This window comes from Panthera uncia, assembly GCF_023721935.1.
Source record: "Panthera uncia isolate 11264 chromosome B2 unlocalized genomic scaffold, Puncia_PCG_1.0 HiC_scaffold_24, whole genome shotgun sequence".
In the NCBI taxonomy this organism is placed as follows: domain Eukaryota; kingdom Metazoa; phylum Chordata; class Mammalia; order Carnivora; family Felidae; genus Panthera; species Panthera uncia.
Genome location: NW_026057580.1, coordinates 103,927,562 through 103,947,735, shown reverse-complemented (window position 1 = coordinate 103,947,735; position 20,174 = coordinate 103,927,562). Strand labels below are relative to the sequence as shown.

The following is a 20,174-nucleotide window of genomic DNA, read 5'->3' as shown; positions in this document are numbered from 1 at the left end:
AATTTCAAGGAGGTTATGGCATTTTTATGAATTCCAGGGCTCTGCATGGCACAGTGGGTTCCAGAGACTTCCCAACGTTTAATGAGACACTCTGTACGGATGGAAAATTTGAATAGAAAAGACTAAGTTAAAGACTTCACACCTAAGCCAGCCTAGTGAGAAGTCACAAAACTAACTTGTTACTGAACATCCCCAACATTGAAATGACTTAGACTATAGAGACTATGTAGACTGTACTACAAAGCCATTTTGGAGAACGCACTTAGGAGACGGTTCTCAGCCATCACCAGAAGCCTATGGCGATCCACACCTCTAAGGTGATCCCCTACATTGTTAGATGACACATTCAAGTATAATAATGTTCTGTACCTAGAGACACGTGGCTTCTTTTTCGACTGAACTAATGTCATACACTCTAATCTTAAACAAGCTTAGGTGAAAATGAGGTCCTATTTTTAATATTAAAGTAATAATATATTTTTTGGATCAGACAACTAGGAGTTATAATAAATGCTATTAAAGTAGTTAAGGGGCGCCTGGGTGGCTCAGTTGGTTGAGCGTCCGACTTCGGCTCAGGTCACGATCTCACGGTCCGTGAGTTCGAGCCCCGGGTCAGGCTCTGTGGGGACAGCTCAGAGCCTGGAGCCTGCTTCGGATTCTGTGTCTCCCTCTCTCTGCCCCTCCCCCACTCATTCTCTCTCTCTCTCTCTCTCTCTGTGAAAAATAAATAAACTTTAAAAATAAAGAAATAAAGAAATAAAGTAGTTAAATCTCCCATTCTACTTTGGCTATAAAATAGTGGCACAAGAGTGGAACGTTATGTATGTGGCATATAAGACCATTTAATAGCACGTGATTGCTTGACAATAGTTGATGCTTAACTAAGGTCTATTAGGATTGTGACCTTAAAATGCAGTTTTTAAAATTACTTTAAAAGGTCTAAGACAACAGATGACTGTGCTGGTTGAGAGCCAGTTAAAATATTTGACCTGACCTCTTCAGATCCTGATGTAGATGATATGGACACCTGTCTTCTGTTCACTTTCACTCCCCCATGGGCCTCACTCTGAAGTCAACGCAGCCTGAGCCCAAGGTGCTCGCATTCCACAGGAAAGGGATTTGAGTTCTTGCACGCTTGTGATGCACATTTGCAAGACAGAAGAATAGGAAAGGGAGAAAGATTTGTGAAAATAAATTTAAGATCTGCCCTATTCCCAGGTTTGTTTCATAGGGATCATTATCTCATTTTGATAGATACGTCTGAATCCATTTACGCAAAATTCAAATATATATTAGTCTGCTTTGCAAAAGCCAACCAAATATATATTAGCCTGCTTTGCAAAAGCCCTTCTTCTAAGAAGAAAGGGCTCCATTATGCCGAAGGCTTTAAAAATCCACTCACTGATGTTTTTCCCCTAGTGCATGGAGATCATTCCGGTGCACATTGAGATAACATTTGGACGTAAGTCAAAGACAGTTCATTTTCAGTATGGGAAATGTGTCTCTGAAATTAAAATATTTTTAGATATTTATACGTATGTACAGTGAGAGAGCATTTGCTTTATAGCTGGCTCTACGCTAGGCAGGTAGTTAAGGGGTCAGCTGTGAACAAAAGAGACACAGCTCGGGTCTCATTGAGATTACTGTGCACGACTCTACGCTAGAACACACGCATGCGGGAAAGGAAAGCCGTATGATAGTTCGGAGTCTTCTATGAGTACCACAGAGAGGCACCTTCCTAGACGTGGAGAGTCACAGAAAGCTTCCTGCAGGAGATGGCACTTGAAGGCAATACTTAAAGATGGCTTAGGAGTCAAGCTAAGAGAAGAACGGTGTGCTGGCAATGAGCGTTCTGAGTCGAAGGAACTGCGTGAACCACAGTCTAGAGTGAGAGAGAGTGCTGACTTCACCTCCGAAATAGGAGGTGTTGGGGCTGCGGGAGAATGAACAGCCCCCCCCCCCCCATCCTGCCTTTAAGAGAGCCTTTGGAGGGAACAGCGTCCTCAAGGAAGAGCTAAGTTCAGTTTAAAAAAAAAGCAATGAATTAGCTTTCTTAATTTGAAAGAGGATGGACCTTAAGCATGGAATGGAAGCAGACAAGGAAAAGATATGGGAAGAGGTGGTTTGGGAAAGAGCAAGACAGGGATGTGGGCAAGGAAAGGTGGTGCGAGGGGCACATGTCCTGGGACGTGGCCCGGATACTAGGGGAATGGAGCACGGTGGTTACAGCGGTCCAGATGCCAAAGACACTGACCCATAAATACCAGAAAGGTTAACAGTGTAGGGAGGGCGTTTGGACTTTTCAAGGGTCACAACGGATTGCACTTCCATGGAAATTCTAACTTTGGATGGACGAGAAGACTTTGGTCTCTCAGGAGGGACTACCTGAATCTTAAATGATTTGCTTGGGCCTCGAGAGAAGCTCTGGATTGGACGCAGTTTATCCAAAGCTCTGGAGGTGCGAGGAGGGGCGCACAACCACACCGACCTGCAAAATCCACATCATTACCAACGAGCTCTGCACGTGAGGCCAGGCTTGGGGATCCTTGATACATATGTCTTTACTGCAGCTGATGCTTTTCTTCGACTACGTCCCTAGATGTATAATTACTGGGTCAAAGATGACCCTTTGATATTATTGATCCCTATTCCATATTACCAAATTCATTTCTGAAAAATGTATACCAACTTACATTGTCATGTAGTTGGGAGTAACCCTTTTCCTCTATCCTTAACAATATTGGATAATTAAAAAAAAAATTTTTTTTTGTATGTCACAGAATTGTATCGTCGTTTCGAGGCAACTTTCTACGTATCTATTTTATTCTGCATTTCTTCCTGCCTTGTGTTAACCTTATTCCAGGCTGTCACTGCAAGGACATTTGTATAGCAAACAGCCTTGGGAAGACACAGTATCTCCCTCTGGGGCAGAAAGCAGATATGTTTGTTGTGCAGAGAGCAAGGAGAATAGCTCCCTCCAGGCGCAAAGATGGGGCAGGTTTGCTGGTAGCCCTTTAAGACTGCAGGTTCCTAAGTTCAGGATTCCCCAGCCTTGAAATAAACCCACGGCATGTGCAGTATGCACTTGAGCTACTCTGCATCGCCCCCATGCGTCTGGAGGAGCAAGGGGAGCCAATGCAAACGGGAAGCTCATACCTGCTGTGCCAGGAGTAATAATGTCCATTTGTCTCTGATAGAGGAGTTTCATGGCTTCTGCCAGCATCCATGAAACCGATGCAGGCTAACTTCTAGCCGGCAAGCTGAGTAATATTCCAGCTTCTGCACAGTTCTGGATAGTAATTTTTTTTTTTTTTTTTTGACAGTAGTTTTTGAGCTGAGTGTTGACCATGCAGGCTTTCTCCTGGGTGGTAGGGGAAGGGCAATGTAGGCAAAGGGAGCGGCTCCTATGAAGGCAGAGGCAGATTTTGGAGGGCTTGGTAGACTATTTGGTTCTGTTCGTGTTTAGAAATGTAAGGCTGGAGGACAGAGGTGAACAAGCCTGGAAGTGACGATGACAGTGGCAAGAAGTGACTGAAGACAGTGGCAAGACAGCCAGCTGGGAAGCTGTTGTAGAAAGCCAAGAACAAAGGGCACAAAAGTACCCGAGGAGTCTCAGAGGGAAAAAGGGTACCAGATTGGAAGTGACAACTCGGGGGCGGGGGGGGGGGATGTCTTGGGGGAGGGGTGGAATCTGTTTGCTCTCAGGAGGGAAGTCTAAGCTAGAAATGGTGTTTTAGGAAAGAGTATAAACCGTAGTTGTCGCCTTCAGAGAGCTAATAAAATTAGACGAGAATGGGATGGAGAACATTTGCTCTCACAAACCTGAGGCTTATCGAGGCCAGGCAGATGACACGTGCTAGTGAAGTGGACCAGGTGCAAAAGTCCCCCCCCCCCCCCCCCGCCCCCAAAGAGGCAAAAGGTAGAGCAGACGTTCTATGACATGCTTTGCGGTAAGAGCCTATACATTCTATTGAAAACACCTGCATGCGAGCGCCCCATGGTTACTTGAAATTTGCTGAGGAAGTCTACAATGGAGAACAGAGGAACGTTAAAGTCAGTCACCCCCTTTTAGGGTGATTTTTGCCTTTAGGTTCCCTCAGAGCCCAGAGTCCGGGCCCAAACAAGCCAGATGATGGCGGGGATGATGGTGATGATTTTAAGAAGCTGGGAAGTGGGATTTTTGTGTTGAAACTTTTTTTTTTTAAATTTTTTTGTTAACGTTTATTTATTTTTGAGACAGAGAGAGACAGAAAGAGACAGAGCATGAACGGGGGAGGGGCAGAGAGAGAGGGAGACACAGAATCGGAAGCAGGCTCCAGGCTCTGAGCCATCAGCCCAGAGCCCGATGCGGGGCTCGAACTCACGGACCGTGAGATCGTGACCTGAGCTGAAGTCAGACGCTTAACCGACTGAGCCACCCAGGCGCCCCATGTGTTGAAACTTTTTGAAGACGTCCAAGCCCGGTTCAGCATCTGGGCCACGGTCTTGTTGTGATGGTAACATGAGGACCACGCGGAGAGCCACACATACGTTGCCTTTCAAACAATAGGGCCTTTGGAGCTGGTATTTGCCCCACAGAGCAGATGATCTGCTCACTATCCAAGCTCTGTTCTTTTACGTTCAGCTGAATAAACAAGGTTTTAGAACTAAGGGAGTAGACCAGCTTGCTTCCCCCACCCCCTGGTGTGAGGAGGCATCGCTGTCTAAGCCATTGTCAGGAAACTCAAGCTTTGTTGTTTTTCATAGATCAAGTGGATTTGGCTCGCAGGCGTTCACCGCTTTTGTGAAGCAGACAGGTTTGTCCTCACCTGACTTCAACCCCCCAACTACGCGCTAAGTTGCTCTGTGTTCTCCAAACATACCTGAAGCCAGTTACTGGGAAAGGCGTTTTGTCTAAATGGAATTTCAGAGAGGGGTCTGATCATCTGACTCTCACATGGCCATGGAGCTTCTCAGCTCAGTCTCACTCGAGAGTAAATTTCCTTGGAATTCTATCAGCCAAGTGATGGAAAAAGGGCCTTGAGGCTTTTCTCTGACCTTCCCCGCCCCCGACAGAAACTACAAGTCAAGATGTTGGATTTCTGAGGGTGCCTGCTGTGAATTTTAAAAAGCAACTGAAATCATTGTTGTTCTTCCTCCTTTGTGTCTCTGATTTGCATGTTTTTCTCGTGTTTTGGGCTCAATTTTTTTTTTTTAATTTTTTAACATTTATTATTGAGAGACAGAGAGACAGAGCATGAACAGGGGAGGGGCAGAGAGAGAGGGAGACACAGAATCCGAAGCAGGCTCTAGGCTCTGAGCTGTCGGCACAGAGCCCGACGTGGGGCTCGAACTCACGAACTGCGAGATCATGACCTGAGCCAAAGTCGGACGCCCAACCGCCTGAGCCACCCAGACGCCCCTATAATGCATTTGAGATTAATGCAAGTTGTTGCCTGTATCAATACCCAATTGCTTCTTATTGCTTAATATTATTCCAGTATATGAATGTACCATATTTTGTTTACTTATTCCTTGTTTTTTAAAATTTTTAAAAAATATTTATTTATTTCTGAGAGACAGAGAGAGACAGAGCATGAGCAGGGGAGGGGCAGAGAGAGAGGGAGACACAGAATCTGAAGCAGGTTCCAGGCCCGAGCTGGCAGCACAGAGCCTGACGCGGGACTTGACCTCACGAACCATGAGATCGTGACCTGTGTCGAAGTCAGACGCGCAAGTTTATGACCCCATCTATTCAATCATTAAATATTTATGGAACACCTGCGAATTGTCAGGCACTGTACAGAGCTGGTGAAAACATCCATCCCAAGGGGTCCAATGAGTCACATGCTAAATTTTAGCATATTCTTCCAGGGGCGCCTCAGTGGCGCCATCGGTTAAGCATCTGACTTTTGATTTTGATGCAGGTCATGTCATGGTTAGTGAGTTTGAGTCCCTCGTCGGGCTCTGCCCTGACAACGTAGAGCCTGCCTGGGATCCTCTCTCTCCCTTGCTGTCTACTCCTCCCACATGCGCACCGTCTCTCTTAAAAATAAGGAAATAAACATTTTTTTAAAAGAATATTCTTTCAAAAAGAAACTTCCAAGAAGAAACATCTCCTATAAAAGAGTTGTTTTCAAATATGCTATACACATTCCGAATGTTCATTTACGATTATATGGATTGATTGTGCAATCATATTTTGCACTCAGTAACCTTTTCAACGCAGCGTAATTCCATATTGTCTTGGTATTACACGCTCTAAATCACTTGTAAGGAAAGAAAAATATGAGAAGCTAAATGTGAGAGAATGCTTATGTTTCCATACTTTTTTTTAAACAAACAAACAAACAAAAACATTGAAAAAGCATGCTTAAGAAAGCTCCATATCTTATCCATAGGACAAGGTTTAAGTTAAAGACATGTAAACTTGCAAAAGGGTTGAAGCTGTTTCTTTTATTCCAATCCCTTAGCACTGTCTAGAGAGAGGAAGTTATATAATGTAGAGGATGGGAGAGTTCTTAAAGTATTAACATTTGCTTCTCAAAACAGAGATTAAAAAAATGTTTTTTGGATTTTTTTTTTGAACAAAAGAAAATAAATGTTAATATTCATGTTTAACAGCTGTGTTTCTAGTTCATTGCAAGCCTGATATTTAAGATTTTTCTTCCTTTCCCCTAAGGATTTAATTTATGTATGTAATTTACACAGGGAATGGTCTTTCTACCATCATTTGCTTCTCGAAATGGAACTTTCATGACTGTTAGAAAACCCCATCTACTTCCAGACTTGATGCAGAGGAATAAGCTATAAACCTCATAAATCCTCTAAAAAGAGGAAAAAAAAAAAAAAACCAACCTCATAAATCCTCAGTGTGAAGTTTAGAAATTCCCCACTTTAAAACACTCTAAAGAAAATTTCAAGTTATTCTCCTCTGTATAAAGAAACTTAGGCAACATATATTTTCATTATGCCAGAGTAGGGTTTATGCTTATATTGGGAACTAAAATTGCTTTCAAAATGGTCTATGTTTACCAATTTATATTAACATGCTTCTGTTCTCTGTAAAATTTTGTCTATCAAAAAAAAAAGGCAAGTTATATCCCCCCAAAACCCTTAATTTGTGTCCCCAAAGTTTTACATTGATTTTTGATTCAATAATGAAATAGTTAAAAAAATATCTTGTTACTACAAAGTAAAAAAAAAAAAAAAAAAAAAAAGATAATCTTTTGATTTCATCTAACTCACCCACCTGTCAAGAAAACACATACTATCCCAGACACTAAATTCAATATTTTAAAAGTAATCCAGGGGCGCCTGGGTGGCTCAGTCGGTTATGCGTCCGACTTCGGCTCAGGTCATGATCTCGCTGTTCCGGAGTTCGAGTCCTGTGTTGGCTCTGTGTTGACAGCTCAGAGCCTGGAGCCTGTTTCAGATTCTGTGTCTCCCTTGCAGTCTCTGTCCCTACTCCTCTTGCACTCTGTCTCTCTCTCTCAACAATAAACATGAACAAAATAATAAAAGTAACCCAAAGATACAGAAAATGTCCTGTCACTGAAACATGGCATATCGTCATTCACCGTGACCCATTTTCTGCATGGCTCATAAAGGCAAGACAAAAAAAGTATTACAACTAAACGTTGTTTGGAAAAATCTTGACCTTTCTCGAATAAACACACTATTTCACACTATAATTTACCTTGTACTTTACAAACTTTATTAAATAATGAGCATTACTAACTTTATCTTATATACAATATTTAAACTATGTTTTCCTAGATGCTTTTTTTTTTTTTTTGCACAAAGACTAGGTAAAAAGTGAACTTAAAAAAAAACAAACAAACCTGAACGTTCAGTACAGAGACCCAGTAAGAACTTGACATAATTTTAAGTACGTATAACTTTCCCCCCAGTTATGTACAATCCTACCCCACGTCCAAAAGAAACTATCTTAAACGGAAGCATTTAATTGGTAACTTTGAGGAAAAATATGAACATGATTATATATACACACAGCTCTCAAAATCTGCATCCTGGCTGACAGAAGACATCTAAAAGGTAAAGGTTTATCCTAGAACCTAAAGACAATGACACAGACATTTTATACAGCACGACATCCACCTTGGTGCAGCCAGGTGACATCGAAGCCATGCGACGAGAACACTGATGTGAAGGGTTCATAGCTTCTGAGAGTAAGACGCCGCGGTAATATGGACAATATAGAATTGGGGGTCATACACACTAAACAGCAAAAATAGGAAACTACATTCTAGGACAAGAAGAATCAGATAACTTTGTTTTGCAAGCACACTAACAAGCCCTTCTGGCAAGTCTGAGAACATGCTTCCTTGCAGGGCTTGTCTTTTCTGACACTGCTTAGTCCTGAAAACTCCTATCAAGTATAAAGAAAGGCAGTGAAAGAAGGAATGTCTCTAGAACCATGCTATCCAACAGGGACTTTGTTTGACAAGCTCTAAGAAGAAAGAATATAGAGAAGGAAGAAACTTGGGTTCTTTTCGGTTATTTCAAAGGAAAAACGAAGGTCTTTCGGTACCTGCTTGTAAAATAAGGATGGTCACGTCTGATGTTTCGTGGTTAAGAAAACGAGGCACAGGACTCAAGAAGAGGGAAAGAATTATGGTGAGATGTCATTGATGGAAATCAGTATCGTTGCTTACCTTCGGATAAAAGGCCCACACCCCCTTTCCTACACATATAGTTTTCAAAATAAAAAACCGAGCAGGTGGGGAAGGGATCACAGAACGTAAAACTGCTTAAAGGGAGCCTTAAAAGGCCACAGTTTAAGAACACACTCTTCTTGCATTGACCAGAATCTTCAATAAAATACAACATTGTTATAAAGGACCCATAGATCTGCCTTCGCTTCTCTCTTGTGCTTCTTCGGTTTTGTTTTTTACTCTCAAGGTCTGGTTTTTTGCAGTTTCCTTCCATGAAGTGGTATGTTGGTCCGTGATATCACAGTGAGCGGCTACTCGAAGACCATAATGACAATGAAAAGAGGTTTTTAGTCACAGCTTAGCAGCCAAAGATTCTTTGCTCTCAAACAACGAAAAGAGGCCCTCGCGTTACGCTTAGTTTAAAAAACACATTTCATCGTGGTCAACGAAATCCTCAAGGCTGGGATGAGGTCATTTGGTTGAATACGAAACTCAGGAAAGTACAAAGGAAAAATTGCTGTGCAAAGGGTGACGCTAACGTGTGTTGTTGTGTTTTAGCTCCTGGCTTGCTTTGTGTTGAGTAGAGATATGCACAAAGAAATAGCATGCAGGGTTCTATTTCCGCCCCCTCTTTAACTGTAATATGAGGAGATAACCATCTTTTCTATTTTCTTGCTTGGAGTTTTCTTTAAGCACTTGAGGAAGGCATTCCTTTTACTCCAGCCATCAAAAATAAACATAAGAGCGAGCACATTCTCCAGACCTCGTCCAGGAACAAGAGGTAAGGATTTTGGCTTATACAAAATTGGTCTTGCTACCTTCTGGTGCACGATAGGTACCCAATTTCTACACTAGCGTGACCCTGATAGAGAAATCACGGATACAGAGTGAAACGGGCACCGGAGATTCATCCTCCAATGAGAGATCTCTAGCTTAAGTTTTGCTAGGGTCTTGTCGCAAATGAAACCCAAATGCCGGATGTGATTCACGTAATCCTTTAAACAGCTTTCGTTTCCCCTCTTTCGCAAACATGCGGAAAAGCCTCCTTGCTGCCTTTGGGTCCTAGAATAAAACTATTTGTGGGTTCTGGATAATAGGAGAGGATTATGGCATTTGTTAAAGTCTGGACACTATTGTCAGGATATGGGAGAACGTATCACGGCCATCAGGTTAAAAAAAAAAAAAAAAGCCTAAAAATTTTCAAGTAAGATCGACTTACAGGAGACACGACACAGCATCAGAGAAGACACTGGCTATACAGTACGATTCCGGCTGGCTTGTCAGCCGTTTCCAAAAGTTGTGCTGGAAAAGAAAGTATGGTTTACACTTCTGGTTATTACAAAATCGTTTTTAATCTGGTACATAGAAAACACCTCTCAGTATCTGTAATCTGTGAGCCTCACACGACATTGGTTTGCGCAGCTTCTACTGAGAAACTTAGGCAAAGCTGCTGGAACTGAGACATTGAAATTTTTCCCTCAGCGACTGGACGATGTTTTGCTGATTGGGAGACGGCCCCCTCCAAAGATAGTCATTCAGTTTGTCCGAATCGTCGTAGGACGTCAGGTATGGTGAAATCCCAAGTGGGTCGCCCATTGGCTCTTTGGGAGAGCACGGACTGTTCACAGAGTAAGACGTGTTGTTGCTACGGGTCTTCTCAGTAAAGTCAGCATCCGTCATCTGTGGGACAGCCTTCTTCCTACGACCGTGAGATAGCTCTAACTCTGACTCATCTTCTTCTGACTTGATTTCCACGTAGTCGTCTTCGTCTCCTTCAGTCTCCTTGAAATTGGAAAAATAGTTCTGTGTAGCTATTTGAGCACTTAAGGGCAAATTTCTATTGACGACCAGAACCTTCTGTGAGTCTTGGAGCGTGAGATCGGAGCGTTTTTCAGTGCCCTGTTGACACGAGTCAGCCATACCTGGCAGCAGATCCTGGTGGCTCTCACACCTTGAACTTTTGTGCAAAGACAGCAGCTGTTTCTTTCCCACTTCTCCAGGGTAGTTGATGGAGTCCACGGACTTGTTTATCAAGATTGAGGAAGATGACTGGGACCTATTATAAGGCTGAGATTTAGCACTGATTCCTTTCCGACCCAAAGAGTTGTAAAGGTGGCCCTGGTAAGAGTTCTCTTTGTTGGGCTGACTGACTATCACACTGTGTCTCTGGAAGGAGCCCAGCAGAGGGTCGGAGGTTTGAAGAGAAGGCACAGAGCAAGCTGTGGACAACTGTCTTGGAATGTTTTTTGTGTTGATCTCTAAAATGGGATGTTTCGACTTCAAGTCTTGCTCTGGCTGGGGACAGAAGTGCACTAACTCTCCATTACTATAGGTTGAATGCAAAAGCCAATCTTCGCTGCCATGTTGGGACCGGGGAGCTGATGCAGACGTGGGGTTGGAGGGTTCTCGAGGGCTGGCCCAGCCGTCCTTCTGGGTCTTAAAGGGGGTCTCTCTGAATACAATCTGGTCGTACAATTGGGAATACTCGGCAATCCTGGCACCTGGAAGGCAAATGTGAAACAATAAACATACATAGGGTTATGTCCACATGCAAAGATTAAAAATGTATATATATATATATATATATATATATATATATATATATATTTATATTTATATACATAACATGCTAACAAACATATTTAAAACTTTTAAATAGACAGGACTTTTAAGTGTGAGGATGAGTCATCACTGAGTACTAAGCAACGCGAGCTAATAATCCATAGTTTCATAAAAAATAAAAATGTCACCAAAAATGTCCCCTAAAGGTTCATTTAATTTGATATCATTCTGGATGAGTTTACTTCAGGTCTGCACATGTTCACTATCTATGATGGAAATTTCTGGTGTTCTTTACAAGCATGAAATGGTGTCAGTGCTAAAAAACGGGCATCATAAAAACAAGAAGGTCAGCACTTAAACCCTGGTCAATGAAAAATAACACAAGTGCCGTTAAGAGGAATATGACACAATCCACTAGTGGCTACCCCTGGCTTCTCCCTAGTCTTGATTGGTCCCAGACAATGACTCCTTCAAGAGGCCGCTCCTGGTGGCTGTTCCTGTACTTCCCATTTCCAGGTGGCAGTCCACTGCCACTGTCTGGGAAACCAGTGTCTTCAGGAGGTCCTCCCTTCCAGTATTTCAAAACCATGTGTATTGACTGACCCACATCTCCCTTCCCATCCCCAAGAAGTTGGGCATTAAAGTCTATGCTTCCGAGATATTGGGAATGAACCATCTGTGCATAGGATCGATAGTGTAACATTCTCTAGTATTTGGCCAGAACAGGATTTGACTGTTACTTCCACAAAAGCTATTGCCACGTTAAATTAAGCTGTGAGGCCATTCTCCTCTCTGTTCCACTTCTGAGTACAGATATTTCTAAAGATGTTAACAGAATCGAGATACGGATAGAATATTCTCTTGGACCAGGAATGTTTTAAGAGACTGAGCCAAGAGAATGTCAATTTCAAGAGCTACCCACCCCTCCATCATCCCAATCCGGGTATCCACATGACCACCCTAGGATCAAAAAATTCCATGCATCCTATAAATTACCCAGAACACATCTACATAGTCTTTATGAAAGGGATCTATCCCATATAAGATGGCCAGCAAGTGACATTACATTTTCTTCTTCTTTAAGCTTTTGATATTTTTAGTAGCCTATTGTTAGCAAATTATCCCTTGAATTTAAATAAAATATTTAGTTGAGTTTCTGCCATTTCTTTTGTCTCAATCTTCTATGAGAACAGAAGACAAGTTGCAATTAGTCTGTGTGCCTTTAATTGCGAGCTTCTCAAATTGCTTCCCTAGTCCTCCAAATCAGGGTAAATCATCTGTTTAACTTTGTACAGACCCTACACTCAGATCCTTCAGGTTTTCAAGTCCAGATTCCTTGGAAGAACAGAGAATATCAGTTTAGAATTTCTAGTAACAAAAACATGAGTTATTATTCCTTAAATGGAATAATGACGATTCTCAATGCCAATTAAATTTGGCAACCCCTTAAGAGATTGTAAGTATTGATTGGGGCGCCTAGGGGGCTCAGCTGGTTGAGCGTCTGAAGTCAGCTCAGGTCACGATCTCATGGTTTGTGAGTTCAAGCCCCGCGTCGGGCTCTGTGCTGACAGCTCAGAGCCTGGAGCCTGCTTCAGATTCTGTGTCTCCCTCTCTCTCTGCCCCTCCCCAACTCATGCTCGGTCTCCCTCTCTCTCTGTCTCTCAGAAATAAACATTAAAACAAAAAAGCACTTTAAGAAAATCTACATGAACCAAGGTGCTCACATTAGCCATTCTGAAATCTATAATGTTTCACTAACTATGAAACCCAAACAAAGGCAACTGAACTTTTAGACATAAGTCACTGGTTAGTGAAAGTCAAATGGTTCTGCCCAAACCATTGCCATTTATATTACAGCCCTGCACCTGATCCCGCAGCTAAGTCAGGAAGGCTCTGAACTTTTACAAGATTCCAATAAGGTGACAATTTCGGGGAAAGCAATGAGAGCTAATTAAACCATTTGGTTAAACTATTTCAGTACCAAAGTTTAACCATAAAGTTGTGTATGAACATGGTAGCCCAGATGATCTGAAACCATGTATTACCCAAAATATCCACAGTATTTCTCATGCCTCTTTCTTCCTAATCACATGCTCTTCTCTTCCTTTGCTTTATCAAATCTGATTTACCTCTCAAGACCCTCTATAAGCCCTACCCCTTGCATGAATCATTTTCTGATCCATTTGTTTTCACTGAAGTGTTGTATTAGTGTGGACCATAATATTTAGCTATTGGTTGCACACACATGCATAGACATGCACACACGCATACACTCAATCTTGTGTTGCTAATTGTTTTATGTGGTCTAGTTTATTATTCCAGCTAGTCTATGAGCTTTTAGTCTTGGAGAACAATCCTCACAGAGCACCAAGCATAATTTCGGATAGAAATCAGTCTCGGAAACTACTTAATTATTCTGATAATTTTTGGACTGCCACCTTTTATTTCAAGCATTGTGTTAAAAATGGAGGTGCTTAGGGTGCCTGGTTGGCTCAGTCGGTCAAACGTCCGACTTCAGCTCAGGTCATGATCTTGTGGTTTGTGGGTTCGAGCCCTGGGTTGGGCTCTATGCTGACAGCTCAGAGCCTGGAGCCTGCTTCTGGTTCTGTGTCTCCCTCTCTCTCCGCCCCTCCTCCACTCACATTCTGTCTCTCTCTCAAAAATAAACCTTAAAAATTTTTTAAAAAAAAATGAATGTGTTTTTTCTAAGACCATTCCCCAGAGAGTAGAAAGGCAGCCTAGAAAATCAGGGGCATAGCAGAAAAAGAGGAAGCAGGAAAGTAGTCTTTGATTAAAATGCTTCCTATAGACAACTCATAATGCACACAGTTTACCTTTGGATAATAAAAAGTCGACCATTTATAGATTTGCAATAAAAAGTATCTCAAAAGTAGACAATATACTGTGCCTATCTAAGTTGTGGAGTTTTTGTTCTGTTTTGTCTCAGCTTGGCATTCTAAGAGAGTCTATAACTTGTTTGATGGCAATGTGAATAAGAGACTGCTTCCAAAGGAACAGGTGTCATTAAATAGATTTCTTTAGCCAGATGTATAGGAAATAGCCAGTGCAAGACGACACTTCTAGTCTAAAAACCTTAGTATCGGTCAGCTGGTTCAGAGGTCCCCATCATCCTTAGTTCTGGCATTAACAGACTTTATGGAACATGTATATTATCATTATGTGACGACCCAGGGCTGTCCCTGGTTTACTTCTCTTTTGTTCATTTCAATGGTGGTGTTCTTAGGATTCCAGATGAAAGCTTGAAGTGATCCTTACCGAGAAAATATGAAATATATTGCTTTCAAGACAGACGATTAATGTCAATGTTTCTGATACTGCTTGAGATGTGGACCAAAGCATAAAATGTTATTTTGCCTTCTCTACTTTATGCAAAAAAAAGGAAAATTCCTCAAACCTATATGGAGTCTTCTCCCACGTAAAACATCACACAAAAAGGGAACCCAAAGGTTTCGTGGCCTCAAAGACTATCAGGAGGGAGGTCTGACTGACCGAGAATGCCGGCATGCTATCATAGGCTCTAAACAGCGGGGTAAACTAGACCTGGTTGGGTGATTTAAAGGCAGAAATCTGACCCGGGGCCTGTAGACCCCCCGCCAGAGAGTTCAATAAAGGTGCTCGAGAGTTTCAGCAGGTGAATAGGGCGTTCCTCCTTCCGTACAACACCGAGAGCAAGCTCCTGGCAAAGTGGCAAGGCCCATACGAAGAAGTCTGGAGAATCGGTCCGTTCGATTATGACGTCCTGTGCCCAGATAAACAAGAGAGAGAAAAGGAGTCATCATGTCAACTGATTGAAAGCCTAGTGGGCACAGGAAGTGGTCTCGATCCACCCGGATGGAAGATTCCTCAGGTCTGAGAGATGGCAGGCCCTAGGGACGTGCTCCTGCCAGACAGCAGGGGAGACCCCGCTCTCAGAAGATGACTTTGGAGCGATCTCCTCCTCTTGGTTGGGGAGAACGTCGGTAGTAGCCCACCATGTCAAGAAAGGACCCAGATGCAAAGCTGAGAAAAGATCCTATGGGATCCCAAGAAGACATCAGTAGGTAAAAGCAAAAAGAGAACAAACCAAAAATAAAAAAGAAGCAAAAGAAAACCCCAAAAGGAAAATCTGTCCATACTTAAAAGGTGGGTAAAAAAGAAGATTATTCAAAGTAGTTGTAAGCCCTAATGAAACAGCACTGAAGGACACGCTTCTATCAATTTTTGAGTTTTGCATGTTAATAGATGGTCCGTGTTCAAAACAACCTGGCTCAGGCGATTACCACTTTTTAAAGGACAGTCTGCTGGTATAATCTACCATCATCAGAAACCTTGGAACTGGATTTCTCTTAGCCCAGGTTTGGTCAGTGATTACACTGCTGTTTACAATGCCATCTCTGTCCCCAAAGAGTCCTTCTGCGGCTGGAACCCACTTTTTTTCCACGTGTAACAACAAACCAGCTTAGCAACGCTAGCATTGGAAAAGGGATCCATATTAATTCAAGCATATTCTTGCAAGGAGGAAAAACATATGCCCATCTGGTCTCTCACACTCATACAAAATTTACTTTTCACCTTCATTTTATTTAAAAAGAAGAAGAAGGACTCAAGAGAGTCTGCAAAGTCCTTCAGGTAGCAATTCCAGGGCTTAACTGCCCTATTTGTTAGGAAACTTCACTGTGTGATTAGTTCTAGAAAAAGAGGCAAGCTGTAGACAATTCTTAAATACTCCCAAACTTGAAAAAAAATCCCTATACGTCCTTGTCATGTAGCTTGTGGCTTCATTTTGGTTTTGGAGATCCCCTTCTCGTTCTCTGGTTTCCACGAAGAGAAGGAAATCAACCTCCAAGAAAGGGGGTGAGTGGCACCAATCTGGCCAGATGAGCCGTGTCACTATCCTGCTAACTACCTGAATGTGCCTCGATACTGAGCCATCTGGGTTTTACTTTTAATTGGAGAAAGGTCTCCTCTCATTTGATACTGAGGTGGTCCTTTGTGAGAAAAATCTAGGGCAGGGATTCTTAAAATAGGATCAAAAGACCACACTGTTTTAAACTGCAGACTCCTGGGCCTAACCCCAGAAATCTCTCTGGGTCTAGAGGTGAAAAGCTCCTGAGGTGAGAAGCAGCATGCCCTCAGGTTTCTCCTCCTATGACAGTCATGTGTCTCATTCACACACGTGTCCTTCCACCAGGATCAGTGTCGAGTTTTGTGTATGTACTTCTTTATAACACAGAGAGAAGTCAAACCTTTAGCCCCAGTCCTGCCAATATTGTACCTGAGATCCCAGATTTCTGCCCCAGAAAGGAGGCTTGACTGAAGTTATTAAACTTTTTGGAAGCTATGTGAGAATACCAAGTAAGATAGTATTAAATGCATGATAGCAGCTATTTAAAACACACACACACACACACACACACACACACACACACACACACACACAAACTGGTAACAGAAATACATGGGAAACAACTAAGGTATAAAATGTGAATAGCTCTTAAAGAGAGCAGAGAGGACTCCTTTTCCCCTGTGAGGATGAGTGGGCATTTTCTGTTGGGATTCTGGAACAACCCTATTCCATAGGCTTCCAAATCTTCAAAGCGTACTTGAGCCACTGCTCATTCCCAGCACACTGATTCACAGGGAAAGGCTTTACGTGATGCCACAAGTTCAACTGACTGCTATTTTTTACACTTCAGAGTGGAGAACGGGTCTTAAAACATCAAGACTGCAGTGACAGTGTTACACCTACAACAAAAGCCTCCGAGACCAAATCTTACTCCAAGAGACTCTGAGCCAAAAGTGGGAAAAGATTAGCAACGGTCTCGCCAGTGTTTGTTAGTAAGTCAGCGGTCTCGATTTGAGAGAATGAACGTCTGAGTGGCAATGTTCTCAAGGTTTAAGGACATTTAGAACCTGGAAGCTGCCCTCACATCCTACTTTCAAGAAGGAAGGAAAGCAGTGTGAAGGAACGTACCGATGGCAGGGCCCCCTTGCTTCTTCTCTTCTAAGATGGCCGCCAGGTCTTTGTGCGTGGACTTCTGTTGCTGGCCGGCCAGTGGCTGCTCCAACTCTGGGCTTCTCACTTTTAAGAGTTGATTTGCCTTCTTGATCTTCTGACTGTACTGCCTGGCCATCATAAAAACCCTGCTTCTTGTCTTATCTGTGGCATCCATCCCAGGGTCAGGGGTTTCCAAGTCTGTTTGGGACAGACCGCTGTTGGCCAAGTCGTAGGGATTTTCCATGGGAGGTGTTTCACTGGCCAGAGACAGCCGGTTGAGACTCATAAAGGAGTCTTCTTTAGAAATCAGGTCTTCCTCAAACGGGCAGTTGGCCCGGCTACGTCTGCCGCTGTCTTTCAGCGGCGTGAGGAAAGCGTGGCCCTCCGGGAGGGACAGCGTGGACATGGAACGTGCCGCCTCTCTGCCCAGCTCGGGGGTGCTCTCGGAGTACAGCCTGCCCGGCATGTCCTCTGTGCTGACGGGAAATGCTGCCAGGAGCCGGTCTCTAGCTTTGACTTCATTTTTCTTGATGTAATTTTCCAGGTCATTCCAGATTTCGTCCACTTCTTCAGACAGTTTATCAGATATCGATTTATCGGCTAGGGACAGGTTACAGCTGAAAGAGTTATAGAGCAAACTCAAATAATCATTATCAGAGGGGCCCTGGTGGTAAGGGGCTTCGTCCTCACTGAACTGGAGGCTGTCCTGGGAAACGAAGGGCCTCAGACTGTCGCAGCATGCAAAGTCGGCGTCCAGACCTAAGAAGGTGCTCCTCTTGGGACGCTTCAGGCTGCTGCATTTGAAGTCCAGTGAGGGGGGATCTGGGAGCCCTATGGTGTCATAGATGTTCTCCTCAACCATCTGGAGTTCGTGTGTGCTTTGGTTCGATGCCTGGCGACCAGTTGGCGCTCCGTCCCTCATCGTGTGCAGAGAGGTCTTCTCGTGGTCAGCCTGCCTCTTTGAGAAGGCCAGCTCCGGGGTGCTCTTGGGGCGGACAGAGTCCCTGGCTGTTTTGGGGGGCGTGGGTTCGGCTTCTTCCCGTTTGGCAACCATCAGTTTCAAGTCCTCGTAACTTATGTTGTCATAGACATGGTCTACGTCATCAATAGTCAACTCTACGGATGACCCAAAGGGAGTCATTCCTTCCTGCCCTTCTGTTTTAGGGCCACTCTGCAGTTCCCTTCGGGGGCTATACTGAGAGCCACCACCGTCCCGAATTCTTATTTCGGGGGGACACGTGTTGCTCTCGCCAGCGCTACTGGCCCGCCTGACAACCCGGTGGCCAGAGCCGGTGGCTTCTGTGGATTCAATCTGTCCCATGTGCCAACTGCAAGGGCGACTGGAAGTGCCGTCTTCACACAGTCTGGCAGAGTTCAGATCCGAGGAGGAGAAAGAGGGCACGAACATCTGATAGTCATCTTCACCATCCTCATTCTCCTGAGGGGACCGACGGCTAGGAAACAAGGCTTGTCTGATCTGGTGGTCCGTCCAGATGTTTCTGATGGCTCCTCCCCCACGAAGCACGCTGATAATGGCAGAAGTGCTCGGCTGACTGTTCCTCTGTGCGGGAGATGGTCCCGTTGAGGTCCGCGGGGGAGACCCTTCCTCTCTGGAGACCTGGGGCAGATAGAGACATATTGACTGAACCGGAGTGCCATAGACACAGAGTGCCCTGGTTTTACACATTGCCTCTCCCACCGGACTATAAGGTTCTTAAAGCAAATGATCGGTAAAAGTTGATTTTCACTGAGGGGAAAAGCACTTCAGAGTTTTGCAAAAAGGGGCAGAAAGGACAGGAACTGATATTCACTTAGAAACAGGCCAGGCCATTTGCAGACGTTCTCCACAGGTAATGCTCATACTCTGCGGGTTAGATGTGATTGTACCAATCGCACACTAAGGAAATCCAGGCTCTCTCTAGTTGGTAGAAAGGCTGGGATGCAAACCTAGGTCTGACTCCAAATCCCTTACCCCAATGCAGGGAATCGGCAAAATACAGAAAACTCTTAGATGCTTCGAATAATTCCGACACGCACTTGGCAAATAACATTATATGCGTGAACGTACATGGGTATCGAGGGCCATGGTATCTGGTTTCTCTTTGAGGCTTGACTCCTAGGAACCCTATTGTGGTTTCTGGTGTACCAGAAGCCTCTGTCAGTAACCTGACGGCACAGCTCGAGGCTTTCTCTGAAATCTGCAGACCTGCCTTGCACCTGACCAGCATTGCCTTGTTTTATACATTCTAGGCAGAGACTCTGTTGCAGGAATGTAACTTAATCCACTTTTGAGCTGGTGAGCTTTTTACTTTCTCTCAAAATAGATTTGATTAAGTAATATTTAGATACCTGTTAGGAAGTAAAATATGAGTGACGTTAACAAGGTCTCATAAAAAAACACAATGGGGTCTTTTATCACTTGGAACCTTTCTTGATGGACCTCAATTGTGCAGACAGAGAGTGGATGGGCCTCTGATGCTGTCTGTAGTAGAAGGACTAGCTTCAAAGAGTTGCAAGGGTTAAGACCAGTTCAAACTGATTAGTACCAGGGACGTGTTTTCTGATTGAAGCACTATAAGAACCAATGAGAACGGTCCAATGAGCAAGAATTTTTCATCACTTGTCCATGAAACTGGGATACATATTTTCTTGGAATAACCTCTCAGCAATGTGTCTGCCTGCCTGCCTGTCTGTGTATCAGGGAGGGAAGGGAAGTGTAGGGAAGGCAAGAAAAAAAATTTCATCCTGAATGTTATTTTTCTGTTAAAAATTAAAAGCTAAAAAAAACCCACCCCATTAGTCATTTAATCTTGTGCTCACTTTTTTTCATGTGATCAAACCGTGGACCATTTGAGGACTAGGAACCAATGAATATGCACATGTATGGACACACACACACACAAATATATATATATATAATATATATATAAATATATACATGATTAATATATAATATA

The 20,174-nt window shown here is 43.4% G+C and overlaps 1 protein-coding gene and 1 long non-coding RNA gene across 2 annotated transcripts in view; one reads left to right on the top strand and one right to left on the bottom strand.

Moving 5' to 3' along the window:
* The window catches only part of LOC125938041 (uncharacterized), a 36,531-nt gene that overhangs the window by 5,003 nt on the left and 11,354 nt on the right, over nt 1-20,174 (top strand). The gene's annotated exons all lie outside the window — the stretch shown is intronic.
* Nucleotides 8,971-20,174, bottom strand: part of PLEKHG1 (pleckstrin homology and RhoGEF domain containing G1) — a 98,210-nt gene continuing 87,006 nt past the window's right edge. Inside the window, exons 14-15 of the mRNA XM_049653077.1 lie at nt 17,194-18,835; nt 8,971-11,158 (exon numbers count right to left, since the gene is read on the bottom strand). Of these exons, the coding sequence (XP_049509034.1) occupies nt 10,095-11,158; nt 17,194-18,835 (2,706 nt within the window). The 3' untranslated portion in view covers nt 8,971-10,094. The remainder of the gene's footprint in view (nt 11,159-17,193; nt 18,836-20,174) is intronic.